Below are 22763 nucleotides of genomic sequence, written 5' to 3'. Positions count from 1 at the left end.
ACAATTTCCCATGCATTTACTGTAAGTTAGACAATGTATATAGCATCCACTTAATAGACCAGACAGTTCCTTTGGAATTCAAGATCACTTTGATTTCATTAGTTTTGTGAAAGTTTGTACGCGTGTGTTTAATTTTAAGGAAAAAATCCCTGTAAGTCTAATACACTGATCAAAGTCAAGAAATCACTAGCTAGTCTGACAGACTGAGCTGTCATTTCATTCCACTTCCTTGTTTTACTTCCAAATATGATTTAATAGACAAAATATCAGCTTTAGTTTTCTTCTACTGCTCATTTCTTCTGTATGGTTATTGAGCAGGGTGTGCTTTAAATTGCAAACTTGTGCTGCTACATGTACCTGAGTTCAAAATGATGATGCTTGTTTTACTCTGTATCTGTCAAGTGTCACATTTTACTGGACCCAACAGATTTCAGTGATACAACAGTGACCAGACTTATGGTTGGCAGAAGGGGTGGGGCACACATCTGAAATGAGACAGGAGGGGACTATTTCAAAGAAAATGGAAACAACTGAACTCAAGATATAATGAAAACATGGAGAAAAAAATAAATGATGTAACAAGAAATGCTTCCTCAAAAGCGATCTGGAACAAGCAGCAGATCTGGCAGAAAAGATTCAATTCACTTCAAATAAACAAATACAATCTGGGAGAAGAAAAAATTTATTTCTTGGAGAGCCACAAGAAGGGAAGTTAATTAAGGACAGTGCAAGATTAACAATATTTAATGCATTTTTGACAATTTTAAAATTTGAGCTTTTTATCAATTCTTTTGCTTAGCAACAAGGAAAAAAAGCTCTCATTTGATAATAGTCAGCTCATAAAATCATTAGAGGGAATATTTTTGCTGCTTACTGTACAGAGGAGTTTCTCTTTTTGGGCAATGGTCAAGATCAATAAGATTCTATCTATAAAAATCAGGGACAGAAATTTGACAATTTTCCCCCAAGTAGATCATTAATAGATGTATCTAAAATTAAGTCTACTTGAAATTATTGCTATTCTTTTTCAAACGTGACTCTGTTAAGGACTCATTGATGTATAGACACATTACTTTAAAAATGTAACAGATTTGTAAGTGTGCTTTCATCTTGGATTAGAAAACCAGTGAGATGGCACAGCAGAAATCTATTAGTTACATAGTCTCTGTCCATGCCAGAGCAGGAGTCTTCAGTATGATCATCAGTGCTTTATTTATTCTAATTTTAAATGTATCATGTTGACCGAAAAAATCCCACAGAATGATAAACAAAAATTAAAAATAATGCTTTTGGTTAAATTTTATTTGTTTTTGCCTGCTTAAAATGAAGCTGTTTGTTACAAAATATTTTAAGGTTTAAACTTATAATAATTTAGCTGTAAATCTGAAACTTTTGTAAGAGTAGCTTATGGAGGTGAAACATTTAAAGTTGTTTTGCTTAATAAAAATCAGTGTTATGGCTATTTTGTGTTTAATTAAATTTCAGTTACCATACTAATTTGCCTGGACATAAATCAGGAGCAAAAAGTTATATTTTGTACAAAAAGCAATGTATCATTCACCATTTTCTGACATACTAAACATGTACAAATAAGAAGAAATTGCAACTATTAAGATATTTAATTGCTTAAATAAATATACATAGTTCTACTGTATATTTCTATGAAGCAAACAGATATACCAAATTTAATATAAAGGCTCTGTTTAGTAGTAAATCAACATGTTTTAATGGTTAAACCAACCAATAAAAATACACCTCTATTCAGAATATAAGTAGAAATGGAAAATGATTAAAATTCACTATTTGAATTTAGGCTTTTGATTTGGTTATTTAAATAATTATTTACATGAACATGATTTAAATCAGTCCATCCAGTCTCCTACATAACCTGCAACTGCAACTGGCAGCAAGAGTGATCAGATGAATTAACCTTCAAGGTTTCTTCCAGAACTGGTGTTGGTATTTTTTTACATGGTCTGGCCAGACTATTATTAACCACAATCACTGCATTACAGAGAGGGCTAATTTAAGGATTTTGAGGATTAGTAAAATGGGGTTGCATTCTGCTTAACTGAAACATTTTATACAACAGTATATGTCTGCAGCAAAGAATGGGACGACAAGACACCCCATTGCCTCTAGTTTCAGAAGTCAAACCCAGCCGTGGAAGGCGGTAGTTAGTTAGTGAATTAATTAATTTTTTAAAGAAAACAAGAGTTCTCCCAGGAAAAAAATGTTCAAGTATGATGATACATAGGAGACACTAGGCCTACTGTATTCTGCTGAATGTTATCAAGCTACATTACCAACAGTAACTACCCAATTGCCCCAACTCTCTTCTTTTGGCTAGTACTTTAGAGAGAAACTAAGGCATAACAATTAAGTCTGATACAATGGTCACAAAAGGCATGCTAGTCAGTACTGAATTAGAAAATGGGAATCCCCTGTTCTTATGTCACATCTTAATCCTCTCTGGAGACATCTCACTGAATTTTGCTGCCTCTCTTTGTGGGATAAGGACACACTGGCTAATCAGAGGAGTTAGCTCAATTGCAGGCAGCTGACTGGGAGGCACCTAATAGCACTAGTACCATGAATGGAATCTTGAATGCTGCTACAGTCATATTCACAATCTGATCTAGGGTCCTCAGAAAGAGAGTTGTGGTGCTGGTTTTCCCAAAGGAAGTGAAGTATAAACAGTGAGTGGTCTTAAGGAAAGCTTTTCCAAACCTGACTTACAATGGAAAAATCTAAGCACCTTAAAAAAAATCAGGCTGAGATTGTGTTTCTACAACCCTACAATACAGAGGTAGGGAAAGCAGCATTTTGCCAAAATTTTCAAGTCATTTTGTCCTAACCAGCAGCTTTGAAATGGCATCTATGCTAATATTTTTTTAAAAGAAACTAACATATAGCAAGCCTTCTGGTTTTGCCTTCTAGTGCCACTTGAAGATAGAGCTACACAGTATCACCATTATAAAGTCAATAAATACATAATAGAAACATTTTGTATTATAGACGTTAAGGTAAGCTCCAGAATCCAACCCTATTGAACAAATCTGAAATAACCATTTTTTAAAAAATCAGTGAAGAACCAGCTTCCAAGTTTCCGAAAAGTCACAACAGATTGCAAAATATAGTAAAATGTATCAGTTTACTTTTTAAATAGTCTTAATCTTTAATAATGAAGTTAGATAAATGACAATTTGATCCAGTGTTATGCATCTATAGAACAGCAAGAAGCTATTATTGCACAATATATCCACAGGATTTCCAGTAGTAAGGAACATATAAAAAGTTCTATCACAGAAGTCCCTGGACATTAATTTTTGGTGCTGGATTCTAACAAGTCTTTTGCTTCATTTATTTTTGTTGCTAAGTAGGGAGATCCACCTAAAAAAAGGGAGAAAAATAGATTTAGATCAGCATGAAATACGAAATCATTTAGCTTAGAGGATCCCTTTGATTATTGGTGATGTGGTTTATTAGTTTCTTCCCCCTCCTCCCTAAGAAATCCTTCATAAGCTTACATAAAAATGGCAGAGATAAATTAAACTAGTGGATAAATAAACAGGATACGTAATCAAAATCTTAAGCACTGTGAAAAATGCAGAGCAGCCATCTCCTATCAAAGTGGAGCCCTCATGAAAAGTCTAAAATTGTCTGAAATCTTATATTGGCATTTACCTGCAAGATTTAGACTGAATGAACTGTTCCTGTACACGTTAAGCAAGGTCAGCAATCCTGAACAGTTAATCTAAATGAGAACAGCTAGGATTTCCACCCCCCCCAGAGGCAAAATTTTATATACAAAATGACCAAGAACATACATAAAGCCTACTCCATTTTGAATTCAGAGACACAGAAATACTAGCAAAAAAAATCATATTAAAGGTATTTAAACATGGTACGCCTTCTAACTTCTGGTCCTGAACAGTGTCATTGCTTTACGCTTCATCTAACAATCTGATTACAGTTCAGTGGTTGTTGTGTTTGGTTTTTTTTTACTCTCCCCTTGAGTGCCAACCATCTGCCTACAGTCACCAAAACCAATGTTATAAGGTCTGTATCAGTAGCTCATTACTGACTAGAACACACCTCTATCTTTGTGCAATAAAATATGGTTTAAACATCACTGTCCCCTGAATAACCCTTTCCTAGGCATCTGTATTTATGAATCAAAAATTATGAATAAAATGTGACATAGGCACTGAATTTTATTTTTGCTAGTCGGTGCTTCTGAAGAGGTGTGTGTTTTTGGGAAAGGGGGAGTATTCTGCCAGTTGTGGGGGAAGCTATTTTAAACATATTTTTATACTTTTCATATTCTAGTTATTGAACGTCTCTTTCACTGATATCTTTATCATTTTAATGATTTAATTGTTATGAACCACATTTACATTATCATGAATTACAATGTACTAAAATCATTGCAATCACCTACAAGCTGTCTTCACTAACGTTCCAGTTTAAGGTATCATATCTTTATGGATGAAACTGTCAGCAATCTTATTTACATCTTGGTTCCCTGTGGGAGGGGGGAGGGAGGGGGTTGATGCATGGTAAGGACAGTTACATTATTTAGTTGCACATGTCCCACTGATGACCAGGGATAATTTTTAAGTCTTCTGTGAAAGTATTCTTAGGAATTTGCAGTACTCTAGAATACTGTAAATGACCCCAAGATCTCTTTTTTAATGGCTAACAGTTAATTTAGGCACCATCATTCTGTATGTATAGTTGTAATTATATTTTGCCATGTGCATGACTTTGCATTTAACACTGAAGTTCATCTGCCATTTTGTTGCCATGTCACCCAGTTTTGCAAGACCCCTTTCTAACACTTTGCAGTCTGTTTGGGACTTCACTATCTTGAGTAAATTTATACTATCTGCAAACTTTTCCACCTCACTGTTTACCACTTTTTGAAGATCATTTTGTGAATGTTAAACAGCACTGGTCCCTGAAGAAGCCCCATGGAGGACACCACTTCATTTTAAAAATAGTCTATTCCTATCCTTTGGTCTGCTCTACACTATAACATATGCTGTGATAGGTTGAATTAATAATCAGGGCCTCTTCCGCTGACTTAATGGGCTCAAAGTTGAATCCCACATTCCATCTCTGCGAGAGGCATAGTGCTTGAGTCAATATGCATGCACTGTCATAGGGATAGTGTGCACACAACACTGTATAATTTGAAGGGATTGGCCTGCAGGAGCAGTGAGTTATATGAGCCTATTGTGCCTGGGCTCCTGGAATATTCTTGGCCTGGTTGCCTTGATTCAGCAAAGATCAGGGCTGTGCCTGCCACCCTTGCATGCCTCCCTCTCCCATGCATCCCCTGGCCGCACCTACTGCCCCTGGGCAATCTAATGCCTCCCAGGGGCCTCCTCTGCCACTACCAGCAGTGAAACGGGGCTGAAGTGGCTTCCTTCCTATCCCTCACTCCACACAGCTGGCAACACATCCCAACAGCCCCTGGGCAGGTAGCAGTGAAGGGAGTTTGGGGCGGAGAGGTGTGGGCTCTGAGTGTTCTGAGCAACACCAACATTTCTACCTGCTGTCCCTGTCCCAGAGTCCTCAGTTGTGACTATTTTGGACAGTTTCAGCTCCTTTGTACATCAGTCAGGTATACAGGAAACAGCTGCTGCTTCCCGGTTAAAGCCCTGAAAACTTGTTTTGAATTTTCATTTCCTGTCTGAGCTCTGTGGAGACCTCACCAGCACAACTGACCATGGATGCTCAGTGCTGCAAACTTGTTCCAGCATGGAGCATAAGGGACACAAAAGATCTGATTGCTGTGCTGGGAGAATAATCTGTGCAGGCAGAGCTCCAAACCTGCAGAAGAAACACTAACATCCATGCCAAAAACACACAGGGCATGGGGAAGGAGGACTACACCAGGGATACACAGCAGTGCCACATGAAAACAAAGGAGCGTAGGTAAGCATTCGAGAAGACAAGGGAGGCAAACAGTTGCTCTGAGTATGAGTCACAGACATACTGCTTCTGCGATTCTAGGCAGCAACCCCAGCATTATGCCAAAACTCTCAGTGGATTCCCCTCAGGAGCCCCAGGCAACAATGAGGACATTGCTGACGGGGGAGAGAAAGAAGTGGAGGAGGACAATGCACAACAGGCAAGTGGGGGATCTATTCTCCAACAGTTAATCTTTTTTTTAAACTCTGGAGCTAATTCCCTCACAAGAGCTATTGTCGGAGCATGAGGGCAGGGAAGGAACTTGTGGTGAGTACAAATTTTCAATCAAACTAGAGGGGTTAAGTGCTATTTTTAATGTTTAATCTGAATTTAAAAATTGGGATAGTAGCTAGTGGAGGCCACTCCAGCTATGCAGAGGGTGTTCTCCAAAAGAAACTATGTGCCTGGGGCTGGGAAACCTCACCCAAGTATGACTTAGAAGCTCTCTGCAAAAGTAGCCTGCAAACTTTTGTAGATGATTTCTGAGAAGATCTGCATTATTTCATCCACCACAGTGGACGCTTTCCTGTATCATGTCAGTATTAACTCTTCTGGCATCTTTGTAGCACATAGCTTTACAGCATAAAGGCTAAGGCCGTGGCTAGATGCGTGCAGCATCTGCTCCCTTTCTGCCTCAGTTACTCTCAGGAAAATGATATTGCATATTGTTACCTATGTGAAATTGGGAAAGTTTTACAAGTGCTAGCCCTGAAGCTGCAAGCAATTAGCTAAGTAATCTGCTCTTCTTTGCTGATCCCCAAAAATGTTTGCCCAGTTGTTTGCCCTATATGCATTTGGAAGGGATCACCCCGTACTGCAGCCAGCATTTTAAAAAAGATGGGGTGAAGCTGTGCTTCCTGTTCCAATCCTGTTCCTTTCCACCCCATCCTGATTCTGCTTCTTTACACAAGCAAAACTGTTTAACAAACATTGCTGGTGCAGGGCTTTATGCTGGTGCCTAGGAATGCGAAAGGGGGCTACAGGTTGAAACCATTAACCCCAGACGTCTGAAAGGCTGCAGTAAGACCTCCCCTCCCCCTTCTTCGTGGGCTTACTATGGCGGAGTCAGTAAATTGATTGTTACCGTACCCTGTGCTATTGCTTGTGTTGTATATTATAGTGAAGTGATTCTTTTAAGATTTAACCTTGCACCTCAAACAATGTATGCACTGTCAATGCTGTCCTTGTGCTTTGTTTCAGGTGCAAGAATACCTTGTCCATGGATGACCTTGTCCCAGATTAGAACGTGGAAAAAGAAGACTTGGGAAGACATGTTTGATGAATTGATGTGTTCCTCCAAAACTGACAAGACAGCTCAACGCATGGTGGATTACACTATCAGAGAGCATGCACGATGACCAAGAGGACAGGAGGGCATGAAGGAACATGAGCATAATATGTAGGATGAGATGATATGGCTTATGAGAACAAACATACATGCTGAGGCACCTGGTTGAGGTTCAAGAAAGGCAGCTGGACATTAGGGTGCAACAGGACTCTATGCTGAACCTGCTGCCCTCGTCAGCAAGTTCCATTTCCTTTTCTCTCAGACATCCTAGGATGCAGTAGAGGGAAGCTCCAGTTTTCTCTGCACTCAACTCCAGGGGAGGGTACAAGAAGCAGGAAGGGTACAAGGAGCAGGTCATTGATGAAACTATTTTTCAAAGCCTCACAGAGACACAGTGGACCTTGATGTGCTCTTCATATTTCCTGGGTATCTAGTTGCTCAAAATTGGCTGCCAGGTAATCTGCCTCAATCCCACCACCCCAGAAGCTTTTCTCCCTTGCTTTCACAGCTATTATGGAACACACAGCAAACAACAACAATGGGAATGTTGCTTTCATGGAGGTCTAACCTAGTAAGCAAACTGCATCAGCAGGCCTTTAAATGTCCAAAGACACATTGTACCACCATTCTGCGCTCAGCTTTAGTTGAACTGCTCCTTAATGCTGCTCAGACTGCTTGTGCATAGCTTCATGGGACAAGGGATAGGCTGGGTCTCCAAGGATAGTAATTGGCATTTCAACATCACCAATGATAATTTCTCAGTCTGGAAAGAATGTTCCTTCTTGCAACGTTCTGAGCAGACCAGCGTTTCTAAAGATGTGTGCTTCATGCACCTTTCTTGACTGTCCCATGTTGATGTTGGTGAAATGGCCCTTGTAATCCAATAGAGCTTCCAACATAATTGAGAACTATCCCTTGTGGTTTATGTTCTCTTTGGTACAGTGGCCTGGTGCCAAGATATATGGAATGCGTATCCCTATTACCCCACCATAGTTAGGGAACACCATCCATGGCAAAACCATCCACTATGTTTTACACATTTCTCAGTTACTATCCTTCTTAGCAGAAATCTACTAATTGCCCTGGCAACTTGGATTACAGCAACCCCCATAGTAGATTTATCAACTCAAAACTGATTTCCTACTGACTGGTTGCAGTCATGCACTGCAAGTTTTCACAGAGCTATTGCCACTCGCTTCTCAACTGTCAGAGGAGGTCCCATTTTGGCACTGCTGCATTTCAGGTCTGAGGAAAACTCATTATACAGTTCCATGAAAGCAGCCTCTCTCATTCAAAAGTTCTGCAGATGCTGTTCCTCATCCGATATCTGTATAACTATGCATCCCACCAGTCTGTGCTTGTTTCCTAGGCCAGAAGCAGCGTTCATCATGCCAGCATTTGAGAGTGTTGCCCTATATGAAAAATGTTCCAGTCCATAGCTTCCAACACAGCTGTTTGAGTGGGCATCACATTGTTCCACACAGCAGCGCCTGCAGTGTACAGTGCGAACATGTTTTGGTTTGTGTGCTGTTGATTTCAGGGAGGGAGGCAGGCAGGGAGGGAGAAAAGTGTCATGGAAGGCTGACATTACGTTCCCAAAACCACCTGTGAAAAAATGTTTGTCCCCATGAAGCACTGCAAGCACAGCCCATCATTCCAATTAGCTTCAAGCTGGATAGCTACCCAATCGAAGCTCCCTGCTAGTGAGGATGTGCTACACTGACCAAACATGCACAGTGGAGACATGTGGAATCAACTTGCTTAAACTGGATGCTCAATGTCAACTTAAATAAAAATTAAAATAATGTTTTAGGTAGACATACCCTTCTTTTCTATCTTTTAACTGGAATGCCTGGGAATGCTTTTAAGGATCATCTAGCGATCCTTAATTTAATGACAAGCTTTTTCAGGGACATTGTGTGGCAGGGGGTGAAGAGGACAGGTGAGCCCCCAAACATTGTGGGCAGGAGGGGCAAGAGGCCAGAGCTTCTGGGTGGCCTGAAGGAGTAGTGGGTAGGGAGGTGGTGCCCACAACAGGTGTTGCCGCACCCTCCCCCTGCTCTCACCACCAGCCGCAGGAATTTGAGCAATGAGGCTCCGCTGCCTCAGCTATGTTATTTGGGAGAGGGGAGGAGATGGAACCTCCCTACCCTCACTCACTGGCAGGAAGTGAAGCTACATGGCTGGGCGTGGAGAGAGCAGAGCGAGCTAGGGACGTGTCACTTTGCTTCCCCCCGCCACTGAGTGTGGGGGAGCCTGAATCCTGCTACTGGTGACAGACGTCTGCTAGTCCTATGGGTGAATCACTCAGAATAGGGGTCTGGAGGAAGAAGCAGGGTGGGGGATGGAACAGGGGTGGGGCTTGGGACAGAGGGGGCATTATCACTACCTCTCCTGAGCTAAGAATGGCACAGGGAGGGGTGTCATGTTTTTGGGGGGTAAGGAGGGGGAAGAGGAGTATGCCTTTATTTTTATTTATATATATATATATATATATATATATATATATATATACACACACACACACACACACACACAAGTTTTTTTCTGTAAGGTTTGGGGATTAGTGTCTATTCCCCTCAAAGTAAAGGAATGAAAAATAAAAATAATAACCTATAAAAAGCAATACAAGCTAGAGAAATATTAGTTATGCACTGTTTAAGTTCTCAAAGTAAAAACAAATTTGCTAGCAATGTTTTTGTTACATTTACATCATTATAAAACAGCCTGTTTCCAATAATAGAGAAATTTGTATTGTGGAATTCAGTTATGTGTACTTTTAGTTTGGATACTTAGTGCAACAATTTTGAGGCTTTCATTATGTATGTTTCTCTAAAAATATTTTATTTTGATTTGTGTCCACATCTATATCCACAAAAATGAAACAAAGCAGGTATCTGCAAATTTGCAAGGTTCTCAATACCAAATTTGTATTCACACTCACTAAAATGAGTTATGGATATCCATGGACTTACAGGGATTTACACATATTTCTCTCATAACTAGCCTAGGTAACTGTGGTTTTAATCAGTTACCATGGTTATCCTTTTCTCACTAACTCATATTGTCTGCTACAGTTGTATATTGTCTTAGGCTTCAACCATGACACTGGAGCCACATGGGCCCTAATGAATAAAAGGAACTCTGTATGAGTGTATGGGCCTACTTTTGCAGATGCAGTTGCAGGATTAGGACCTATGGCCCTGATTCTGCACTTGATAGCACACAGATGCGCTAGTGAATTTACACAATGCACTGTTCAAGTCTACAGAGCTCCAGACAACTGTCAGCTCAGATACTATCAGTTGTGGAGTGGGAGACTTCAGTATATATAATCTTCAGAACAGGAAATGTATTATTGGTACACCTCTCAGCCCAAAGGAATCAAGATCCTGTTGAGGATCTCTCGGTGCTACTGCAAAACAAATGATAATGTGTGTTAATCTAAATTTTTAACATACTGTACACTAACCTGTATCTGCGACATATATTAGAAATACAATAGAGGATTTTTTTCTTATTTTCAGAGTAGTGTATACTCACTTTACAGAAAAGAAAATTAAAAAGCAGAATGGCAGCTAAATCTACTAAACAGCACTATTTAGCAACTTAGCAATCCATGGATAAAAGGCACTTGAAAAAAGGAATTACTCAACACCTTATACGGCTAGCGGTCAGTTATCTTTTTATTATGATGGCTAGGAAAAAACCCTGTAAATCTATCAACAAGAAATAAAAACTTCACTTCTCCCATTTGACTTTTGAAATACAGTACAACTCTTTACCATCTGTTATTGAGAAGTAGAAACAGGAATGAACATATGGGCTTTCTTTCTCAAGCAGCTGTAGTGTAGTTAAAGTTATAATAATAAGCCTCTCTGTAAATTAAAAATCTGGCCAATTAAAGCAACTGTGCCCAGCTTTACAGTTTTCCAGAACAGGTTTAAGAAATCCAGAATCTGATATATTTAGTGATTATAGCACATGTCTCTCAGACACTTGTGCATTCATATAATTATGGCTGGAAAAACCCAGTTCAAACGTTTCTGACTAACGTAAATGGGAACTTCATGGCTAGTATTTTCCTTTCTTCAAAGCTCCTGGAACACTGTAACAACCAGTGAAGTGCTGATCTAGAAAATAACCCAAAAAGGCAGAAGACTAGTGCTATTATGGCACATGGAGCTTTATTTATTAGAGGAAAAACAACAGCATATAAAAGCTTACGTCTCACTATTAAATATACAGAACATAATTTCATGAGTTACATAAATGGCTAACTAGAACTAGTCTAAGTAAAATCAAAAGAGTTCTGAGTAATTTTTCCCCCACACAATTTTAATGAAAATAAGTTTACCTTTATCAGGGTGATTCAAAATCATGATTCTCCTATGAGCTGTTCTAATGTTGGCCTTGCCAGCAGATGGACTGTAGAAATAAATGTAAGTGCTTACCATAGTGTCAAATTCAAATTGTATACTATCAGTTTGAACTGATTTCAGACAATTTAAAACTAGAAGTTTTCACCATCTTGTGGACAAAGCACACAATTGCACCTTTCATTAAACACCATTTTAGTAAACCATTTAAGACACAATGGGCATGTCTATACTACATCCCTCTTTCTAAAGAGGGATGTAAAGTAGATAGATCGAAATTGCAAATGAAGCCAGGATTTAAATTTTCCACGCTTCATTTGCATATTGGCGGCCACGTGTTCTTTCAAAAAAGGGCTTTTCAAAAGTAAAACCACCATCTAGACGCCGTTCTTTAGGAAAAAAAAAACTTTTTCGAAAGAACCTGTAAACCTCATTTTTTCAAGCATTAAAGTTCTTTCGAAAGAGGGTTTTTCCCCCCAAAAGAACACTGTCTAGACAGCGGTATTACTTTCGAAAAGCTCTTTTTCAAAAATGTGCGGCTGCCATTATGCAAATGAAGTACGAGAAATTTAAATCCCAGCTTTATTTGCAATTTCGATCTAATTTACATCCCTCTTTCAAAAGAGGGATGTAGTCTAGACATGCCCAATGAGAAGGAAGTATACCTTAAAAAAAAAAAAAGCCAGTCAAGTGCTTGAACAGGGATAGCTTTTGTCTTTGACATTCAAACAGTTCCTATCACAGATGCTACACAGATTGTATCAGCAGAATTATATCAGCATAGCTATGCCAGCACTATACTGACAAAAGGTTTTTTTCTGTCCACATAGGAATACCACTCCCACAAATAGCATTAGCTAAGTCAATGGAAGCCCTCTTCCCTCACACCCTTGATTGATGTAGCTATGCTAATATAACTTTTCAGTATAAATAAAACATTTTACAGATTATTCTGGTTTTCCCACCAATGAACAGGGAAAAACAATTCTCTTCCTGGAAAACTGTTATTTATGACTAACAACAAAATGTACTATATATTTATGAGAATTTGTGAGTGTGTATCTGTCTTTTGTCTTTTTGTTCAAGAACACTCCAGTCATCTGAAGAAATGGGCTGTGTCGACAAAAGCTCATGATACCATCTACATGTTTTGTTAGTCTTTAAAGTGCTAACAGACTATTTGTTGTTTTTTAAGTTTATCCTCCTAAACAGTAAGAGCTAGAATCACCAAATTCAGTATGCAACTTCCTCTTATGATAATTTAAAGCAAGGTAAGGGTTTCGGTTGTGACAGGAAAATGAAATGTGCCTGGAATGGGATTGCTTCTCAGAAAACCATACAGAAAAGGAAAAATCCATTACTAGGCAGGTGAAAGGGGCTGGCTGGGAATGACATTCCCCACTCTCCTTCCCAGGACTGTCCCAGACCCAAGTCTCCTATTCCCAGGCACTCTTTAGGGAAAGCAGGGGCTGAAACTTCCTCTCCCTCCCCCCATCTGTACAGGAATATTGCTGGCTGTTCCACTTCGTCAAGGACCAAGGGGAAAGTGCAATGTACTCCATTTTTCAATCTGACTGGGGAGCACAGGGAAGATTAACCTGGACCTGCCCCATTCAATGGGAATGCACCTTCCCTTGGCTGTGCTCACTGGAGCTGCAATGGCCATGGAGAAGTGCTTCTCACCTGGCCCCATGCTGCTGCAGCAAGAGGGCTGGAGTAGTCCTCTCTCCTCTTGGCAGCCTGCTTACTAAACCCCTCATCTCCAACCCAACCCCTCAGCAATGATTCAAATGAAGGATGTATATTTACATTGCATTTTCCAATAAAACAAAAATTGAGTTAAGGACCCAAACAATGCTGGGTAAATCTTTTAATATGTAATACTTGTTGTAACTATTAATCTGTTCAGAGTATTATTAAATATTGTAATATTTAATAATTCCTCATTCTGGTGGGATCAGATTTTTTTTGTTTTTTCAAAGTATTCAATGTGTTACATTCAAGGAACATGTCAACTTACAATGCTACATAAAGCTATTCCTTTCAACGGCAGGATGATAAAATATGCACTTCAATTAAATTGTGTACTAGGGACATAAACACGTACCCTGACTCATTGGTTATTGTACACCGTTACATGCAGCTACCTCCCTCCTTCCCCCCGCCCCAAGTGGCTCCCCAAGTGTACCAGCTCCTGCAGAGCTTCCCTCCCACCCCACTTGGCTCCTACTAATACAGTCAGCAGCATGGGGGACTGGTAGGAGCTGGCTCCCCATGAGCAGAGGTTCCCCCTGTCCCGCTGCCTCTGATATAGAGACAGCGGTGTGTGTGGGGGGGGGGGGGGGAATCACTCCATGGGAGCTACCTCCCTCCCCTGCATGTAAATGTGTAACTTCTGACATTTTCAGCAGTTACACTTTACCTACATACATGCATTTTAACATCCTTATTGTATACCTCACTAGTAAATAGCCATTTATTGAAGTTTTGTGCTAACACAGTAGCAGTTCCCCTTCCAGCATGTAGAGGAACATTTCTATTTGAATATGTATTGTCTGGGGTTGGTTTGTTTGTTTTTCACCTAGTTGACATGGAAAATATTATTTTAGTCACCCTTTGCAGCAACATTTACCACTTTAAGAAAAGCCAGAGGAAGGCAGTTGTGTCACTCCACTAAAGAATGCTATGGGGCAAGGCTGTTTAGCGGTGCAAAATTTCACTACAGAAGGCTAATACATACTACCGATGCCTTTTCCTTTTTACCCTAGGACTCCAAACGTGGAAGCTAATGCACACTTCTACCCCCATTTCCTGCTTTTTAGCCAAAGGCTCCAAGAACCTAACTCCACTATCTGTGCAGAAAAGCCAGGTCTCAGCCTAAATGTGTTCTTGGGAGATAGAGGATGGAGATCCCTTAAATATTGTAATTATTACTCTATCACAGAAAAAAAAAAAACCCAAACCCATATATGTTGTAAAAGTGGTGCACAGAAAAGAGTGATGTGAAGAAAAATCAGTTGATGGTGAGAGGATATGAAAATTACATAACTGAAAAGATTAATTAGATTTCAAATAATTTAATGTCAAATTGCTAAAGATCATAATTGATTATGTCAACCTATAAAGCTGTTAATAAATAGATTGCTGTAATCTAGCTGATTTAGCACATAGTTAGAACCAAGTTCAGCTGAGTGCTGTTCCCAATTCTGCAATTCACTTCGTAACCTTGGACAAGAAACAATTTTTATAGTTCAGTTAGTACTCAGAGACAATGATGTTTGCACACCTTTCCCTGGGGATTTCAGACCTACATTGCTAAAGGGCACGAAGTACAACGTGCTATTTGAATCCAAAAATGAGTATTAATTAGGGCTGTCAAGTGATTAAAAAATTAAACATGATTAATAATACAACTGTGCAATTAAAGATTAGAATACCGTTTAAATATTTTTGGATGTTTTCTACATTTTCAAATATTGATTTCAATGGAGGCATAGTACTCACTTTGTTTTATTTGCACTGCAAAAGAACCCCATAACAGTATTTTTTATTTCCCCCATCACGAGCATGTGTACATGCTGATGATTGGTTATGCTCAATAATGATCCAAAGCAGTGCAGATTGACACATTATTTTCATCATCTAAGTCACATGCTGACAGCACATCATTGGTTTTCTTTTTTGGTGGTTCAGGATCTATAGTTTCTGTATCTAAGTGGTGCTTTTTTAAGATATCTGAAAGAATGCATGCAACACTCTCTCAGATTATAAGAGACTTCAGATTTTTATACCAAGGGTTGACTGCAGTATCTGTTGAGAATTTCACATTCATTCCTATCTTCTCTGTGTTTTGTAAAATCTGCACTGAAAGAGTTCTTAAAATAAACATGTGCTGGGTCCCTGTCCTAGCTGTCTATAACATGAAATAGATGGGAGAATGTGGATAAAACAGAGCATGAGACATACAACTCTCCCCAAAGGAGTTCAGTCACAAATTTAATTAATGTATTTTTTTAAGTGCCTGTCATCGGCATGGAAGCTTGGCCTCTGGAATAGCGGACAAAGCATGAAAGAACTTACAAATGTTTAGCATATCTGACACACAAATACTACACAATGCCAGTTACAAAAGTCCCACGTGAATGCTTGTTCTCACTTTCAGGTGACACTGTAAATTAAACACAGGAAGCTTTGTGTCACTCCACTAAAGAATGCTATGGGGTAACGCTGTTTAGTGGTGCAAAATTTCACTACAAAAGGCTAATACATACTACCCCTGCCTTTTTCTTTTTAACCTTATTTACCTTCTCCATTATCGTCTGCAAATGTAAACAAATTTGTTTGTCTAAGGGTTTGTCTACACTGCACCATAACGTGAAAGAAGATACGTAATTTGAGCTATGCAAATTGCACATCTTATTTCAATGCTATTTCATCGTTTGGTTGTCTACACAGCACCAAATTTTGAAATAAAGTGCTATTCTGAAACGCCACTTACTCCTCACACAATGAGCTTTATAGCGACGTTAGAATAGCAAACCCAAAAAAACCGGCTTGCTGTAAAGACACGGGATAACTATTTTGAGATACTGTAGTATCCTGAAATTGCGTTGCAGTGTAGACCTAGACTTAGTGATTGGCTGAACAAGAAGTAGGACCGAGTGGAGTTGTAAGACTCTAAAGTTTTACATTATTTTGTACTGAGTGCAGTTATGTAACAATATAATCTACATTTGTAATATGCAATTTCATAATAAAGAGATTGCACCATAGTATGTATGTACTTGTTTCCATAACATAAGAACAAGGGGTGACCAAATGAAATTAAAAGGTAGTATGTTTAAAACAAACAAAAATAATATTTTCTTCACAGCATACAATAAATCGGTGGAATTCCCTGCCAGAGGATGTTGTGAGGACTAGAACTTTAGCAGCATTCAAAACAGAACTAGATAAATTCATGGCAATTAGGTTCCTCAATACTTATTAGCCAGAATGGGAAGGAATGGTGTCTACAGCCTCTGTTTGTTAGAGGCTAGAAATGGATGACAGGAAAGGGATCACTTGTTGATTACCTATTCTATTCACTCCCTCTGGGGCATCTGGCATTGGACACTGTCAAAAGACAGGAGACTGGGCTAGATGGACCTTTGGTCTGACTGAGTATGTCTGTTCTTATGTTATGTTCTTGTGAGATGAACTGAAAAATACTATTTTTATAATTTTTACTGTACAAATCTCTGTAATACAAATAGTATGAGTACTGTACACTGGGTACTGTGTTGTATTTGAAACCAATACATTTGAAAATGTAGAAAATCATGCAAAAATGTTTAATCACTGTTTTAAAAAATTGAAATTAATCACAATTTGCTTGTGTTATCGTGTGAGTTAACTGTGATCTAATCAACAGCTCTAGTATTAATATATTGATTGGTTAGAAATTCAAATGTTCAAGAGTCAGGTTATGTCAAAAATCACAGTAAAGTAGTGCATTTCTGCTTTGAAAAATGACTGATAAAATGGCCTGTAAGATCAAGTGGGCTTAATTTACCAAGTGTCACTAGTCCTGCAAACTCAACATGGCTTCCAAAATCCCCCTCAAACATCACCAGTAATAAAAAGTTCTATATTGCAAGTCACAGTGCCAAGCCTCAGATGCATTAGTACAATCTTACTCATTACCTCCAGGAAGATTACATAGAGATAACTGATTGACCTTGTATGTTTGGTCAGTCATATGTCTCTGGATACACATAGGAACGGATCTGTGAGCAAGGTCATGCTATTTTGCAGTCATTTTTCAGAGTATAATCATACTTGCAGGTTGAATAGAAAACCTCAACTTTGTCCCTGTGCACATGCCTTGATTTTACAATCTAGTGTACAGTAGTATTCCTGAAATAGCTTAGCAAAAATATGCAAGAGAATATGCAAAATAACCTATCTGCTTATACTTATTTTTATGTATTTAGCCACTGTAATTTTTCTAGCTACTACTTATATGCTGTATATTGAAACAATTTGAAGGCTCCTTTGGAGGCTAAAAAAATGTATCAGGTAAGTTGTTTAGAGAAAACTGTGTGTACATTTTGAGTTTCTTATCTTGAACTAGCTAACTTAAAGTCCAATGAGAATTGTAAGTCTGGAAAGTTCAGGACATGTGTAAATACAGAAGATGCTACTGGCTCCCACTGTATTTAAGTTCCCTGACATTTTCCATTATAAAAGATTCTTGTGTACTTCACTTAGGCTATGTCTACACTGTGGGAATTTTCCGGGATACCTCTAAACTCTGCCACACCCAAGGAACACGTTTGCTCTTCTGCTTTTTTTTGGCGGAAGAGCAAACACGCTCTTTCAGGGAGCTCTGTATCCCTCGTTCTACGAGGGCTAAGGGCTCTGCCAAAAGAGGAGGCTTTTCCACCATTTGGCCCCGTCTAGAGTGGGCCAAATGGCGGAAAAGCCTCTTCCGGAAAAGTGATCGGAAAAAGCTATGCAATTTGTGTATCTTTTTCCGACAAAGGTAGTGTAGACCTAGCCTTTGAAAAGCTCTCTCAGCTCTACTATTTGCAGTAGGGTTTTGCTATGAGACTATGAGAGAAGTACATTTTATTCATCCAGTTTCCTTCCTCATGGGCACCACTTAGATACAGAGTTTCCCCAACTTCAAAAATGATGAGAGTCAAGCTAGGCTTTCCCAAACCATCCTCTGGGCCCAGCAACCTATTCACCTTTTCCTCACTTGTAGCAGAGGCTTCTTCAACTTCAGATAGCGGTGATGAGGAAGGAAATAAGTGTGTATGAGTGAAAATTCGAGTCAGTTTGTAATTCTGGTAATCATAACTCAGATTCTATTGGACTGTCCCTCAGCATATACAAAAGCTGCACACAATGTACAAGACACTACAAGTGTAGACTAAGGTAAATGGAAAGTGACATCTGAGATGTGATTACATGCTTAACATTTCAACAATATATGCAATAAGCATTACCCATGAGTGAGTCACTTTTAAAGTCCTAAACTCTCATAGAACCATCAAACTATGAATATTCAAAAAGTAGGCAGTCTTATTACTGTAACCTTTGTACTTTTTTATGTGTATCATCATATCACTGAAGCACATGGATCAATGTTCATTAGGGATTTTTAAATTTAAGTTTAATTAACTAATTGACTAGTCGATGGAATTTCTCGCAGGCTCTTAATACATTTAAAAGGATGAAATACAGTGGCGTGGATCCAGGACAGTTGGTTCCTGGCCCATGCCAGGTCCCTGCTACCTCCCTGCTCCCCACGGAGACGATGCTGGGGGTAACAGACTTTTAAGCCAGCTCCCCCCCAGCACTGGCTCCTGCTCCTTCCCTTGCTGCCTCTGATAGAGGCGCGGGGGGGGGGGGGGGGGGGAGGATTTGACTAGTTGACTCTCTGATAATCTTATGCTTATTGGATAGTCAACTAGTTACTTACATCCCTAGTGTTCATGCCATGTTCCCTGGTACTACTTTTCCTGAGCCAGGGAAGTTAGTGAGCCAACCAGTAGACCACATCTGGAAAGGAATCCTGATCCCATGCCACCGGAAGCATGTTATGCATACACTAAAAGATGACATCATTTGTAAATTCAAATTAATTCAAAGGCAAAAGCCATTTCATTGGATTTATTTTCTAAAGCAGCTAGCATGAGTTAGGCATTACATAAATAATACAAGGGCACATATCCAACTGTAGCTTTTGCATCTCCTAACTTCTGAGCAAATTATATTGATTTGTTTGCATATGTTAATTTCTTTAAAAAACTAATCCAGAGTTCTTAGGCTAGACAACTTTACAAGATATCTTTCTCTTGCAGTGGGAAGAAGCCTGATGGATCAGCTGCACTTTACAAAGTCTCCTTATATTGGTGCTCCCTTTACTCCCCAGTCCTGGAGTAAATCTCGAGTATTGCGTCCAGTTCTGGGTTCCCCACTATAGAAAGGATGTGGATGCATTGGAGAGGGTCCAGTGGAGGGCAATCAAAATGATTAGGGGGCTGGAGCACATCACCTACGAGGAGAGGCTGAGGTATTTGGGCTTATTTAGTCTGCAGAAGAAAAGAGTGGAGGGGGATTTGACAGCAGCCTTCAACTTCCTGAAGGGAGGTTCCAAAGAAGATGGAATAGGCTGTTCTCAGTAGTGACAGATGGACAAAGTAGGAGCAAAGGTCTCAAATTAAAGTGGGGGAGGTCTAGGTTGGATCTTAGGGTGTGTCTAGACTACCTAGTTTTGTCGACAAAAGTGGACTTTTGTCGACAAAACTATACCAGTGTCTACACTACCTCTGAGTTCTGTCGACATGACGTCGACAGAACTCAGCAGTTTTGTCGACGCTGGTATACCTCATTTTACGAGGCATAACACCTTCTGTCGACAGAAGGTGTTATTGCCTGTAACATTGCGTCCATACTATGGAGTTCTGTCGACAAAGCAGCTTGCTTTGTCGACAGAACTCAATGTGTCTGGACGCTCTTTGTCGACGGAAGTTTTGTCGACAGTATCTGTCAACAAAACTTCCGTCGACAAAACGCGGTAGTCTGGACGTACCCTTAGGAAAAACTATTTCACTAGGAGGGTGGTGACATACTGGAATGGGTTACCTGGGGAGGTGGTGGAATCTCCATCCCTAGAGGTGTTTAAGCCTCGGCTTGACAAAGCCCTGGCTATGTTGATTTAGTTGGGATTGGCCCTGCTTTGGGCTGGGGGCTGGACTTGATGACCTCCTGAGGTGTCTTCCAGCCCTATGGTTCTATGATTCCTCCAGACACAATATCCTAATGTGATATTATATTTTACTGACTCTGCATTTAAATACATCTACCAATACTTTTTTAAATTTGGAAACCATTTGTGCAAACATTAGCTATGTTGCTAAATAATTCAAGGCCCAATCCTACAAATATGAATAACTTTACTGACATAAAATGCAGGACTATGTAGCACTTTAAAGACTAACAAGATGGTTTATTAGATGATGAGCTTTCGTGGGCCAGACCCACTTCCTCAGATCAAATAGTGGAAGAAAATAGTCATAACCATATATTAGATGATGAGCTTTCGTGGGCCAGACCCACTTCCTCAGACCCACTTCCTCAGATCAAATAGTGGAAGAAAATAGTCACAACCTTATATACCAAAGGATACAATTAAAAAAAATGAACACATATGAAAAGGACAAATCATATTTCAGAACAGAAGGGGGTTGCGGGGGGGGGGGGGACAGGGGGAGGAAGGAAGGTAAGTGTCTGTGAGTTAATGGTATTAGAGATGATAATTGGGGAAGCTATCTTGGTAATGGGTAAGATAGTTTGGGTCTTTGTTCATTCCCTCCCGCAGAGTGTCGAATTTTAACATGAATGACAGTTCAGAGGATTCCTTTTCAAGTGCAGATGTAAAAGGTCTTTGTAGCAGAATGCAGGTGGATAAGTCATCGAGAGAGTGTCCTTTCTGGTTGAAATGGCAAGAAACTGTTTTTTCTTTGTGATCTTGTCTGATATCTGTTTTGTGGGCATTAATCCTTTCTGAGACGTTTGTCCAATGTACATAGCAGACGGACACTTTCGGCACATGATAGCATAAATTATATTTCTGGATGCACAGGAATGTGTGTTCTTGATCTTATAACTCACTTGGTTAGGTCCAATAATGGTATTGGACATTACTGACATATGTAATCCCACTCAAATGTGGTATTTACAGGATTGAGCCACAGATACTAAAAACTGTCTTAACTTTAGTTTGAATTTGCAGCTAAGAGCTACAGGCTGAACCTCTCTAATACAGTAAGATTTTAGTTAGCTGATGTTAACTTATGGACATGGACAAGTTTTTCACAGTTTCATACAGTTTGATTACAGCCACTATTTCTGGCTCTTCATGTTCTGTGTTATTTAGTTCTAATTTATCCTAAATGTCTTCTAAGAGCTCAGTAAACAGTAGAAGTATAATGCTACTAGACAATATTGACCTCCAGCGGTTCAGCAAATTCTCTGATTTAACTAGATTAGAGATGTTCAACCTGTACTGAAAATGAAGGTTTATGATTTAGGTTTTGTTACCTTCGCAACAGCTTACAATACTTCAGCTAACAGAGCCTATCATAATACTTCACTTATGTCTTCCCCATAAACTTCAAAATTGAATTTAAGCCCTAGAAAAATTGTGAGCTAAGAATTTTCTTTTTACAGATGACAAAGATGAGGGATAGATTAAAATAACTTGCCAGAAGTCCTAGGAATGTTATGACAGACATTTTAACATAAGACCATTTTTCTTTCATTATTCTGGAGACATCAGTTACTGCTCCATAGTAAGGCGGAATTCTATTTTACATGTAAAGCAGGAAATAATCCTCTGTTTACTGTACACAGCTTCCACAAAATTGTACTTCACTTTAACAATAAACCTGGCCTGACACCTATCCTTATCTGATGTGTGGTCTTTAGGGGCTTGCTTGGGGTCTTAATCTTGCTTGGGGAGATAAAGTGAACAAGTCAACACGACCCACATCATTAAGCACTCATGCAAGCAGTCTTCTGATTATCATCATCAACAGAGCCAGAGATCTGTTAGGACACCTTGTCAGTAAACCCTGACCTTCCTGAATAACTAGTTTTCCAGAGATAATACTGCCCACTTTCTATTTACAATGTCACCTGAAAGCAAGAACAGGCTTCCGCATGACAGAAGAGAAGAGTGAGGGGGGATTTGATAGTAGCTTTCAAATAGATAGGATAACGAGCCTTGTGGATAAGGGAGAAGCGGTGGATGTCATATACCTAGACTTTAGTAAGGCATTTGATACGGTCTCGCATGATATTCTTATTGATAAACTAGGCAAATATAAGTTAGATAGGGCCACGATAAGGTGGGTGCATAATTGGCTGGATAACCGTAGTCAGAGAGTTGTTGTTAACGGTGCTAAATCCTGCTGGAAAGGGATAACAAGTGGAGTTCCGCAAGGGTCTGTTTTGGGACCCGTACTGTTCAATATCTTCATCAATGATGTAGATATTGGGATAGAGAGTACGCTTATTAAGTTTGCAGATGATACCAAACTGGGTGGGGTTGCAACTTC

General features: G+C 39.4%; 1 protein-coding gene across 2 annotated transcripts in view; it reads right to left on the bottom strand.

The window, feature by feature from the left end:
- Positions 1–666: 666 nt before the first annotated feature.
- DNAJC15 (DnaJ heat shock protein family (Hsp40) member C15) overlaps positions 667–22763 on the bottom strand; it is a 44952-nt gene continuing 22855 nt past the window's right edge. Inside the window, exons 5-6 of one of the 2 annotated variants that reach the window (XM_075918963.2) lie at positions 11628–11698; positions 667–3393 (exon numbers count right to left, since the gene is read on the bottom strand). In XM_075918963.2, the coding sequence (XP_075775078.1) occupies positions 3323–3393; positions 11628–11698 (142 nt within the window). In that variant the 3' untranslated portion in view covers positions 667–3322. Of the gene's footprint in view, positions 3394–9825; positions 10686–11627; positions 11699–22763 lie in introns of those variants that run through there. The other variant, XM_089775463.1, reaches the window with a different exon arrangement.

Source organism: Pelodiscus sinensis, chromosome 1 (genome assembly GCF_052426305.1).
Source record: "Pelodiscus sinensis isolate ZL-2025 chromosome 1, ASM5242630v1, whole genome shotgun sequence".
Classification (NCBI taxonomy): domain Eukaryota; kingdom Metazoa; phylum Chordata; order Testudines; family Trionychidae; genus Pelodiscus; species Pelodiscus sinensis.
Note: the sequence above shows the minus strand (reverse complement) of the source record. Positions and strands in the feature narration are given on the sequence as shown.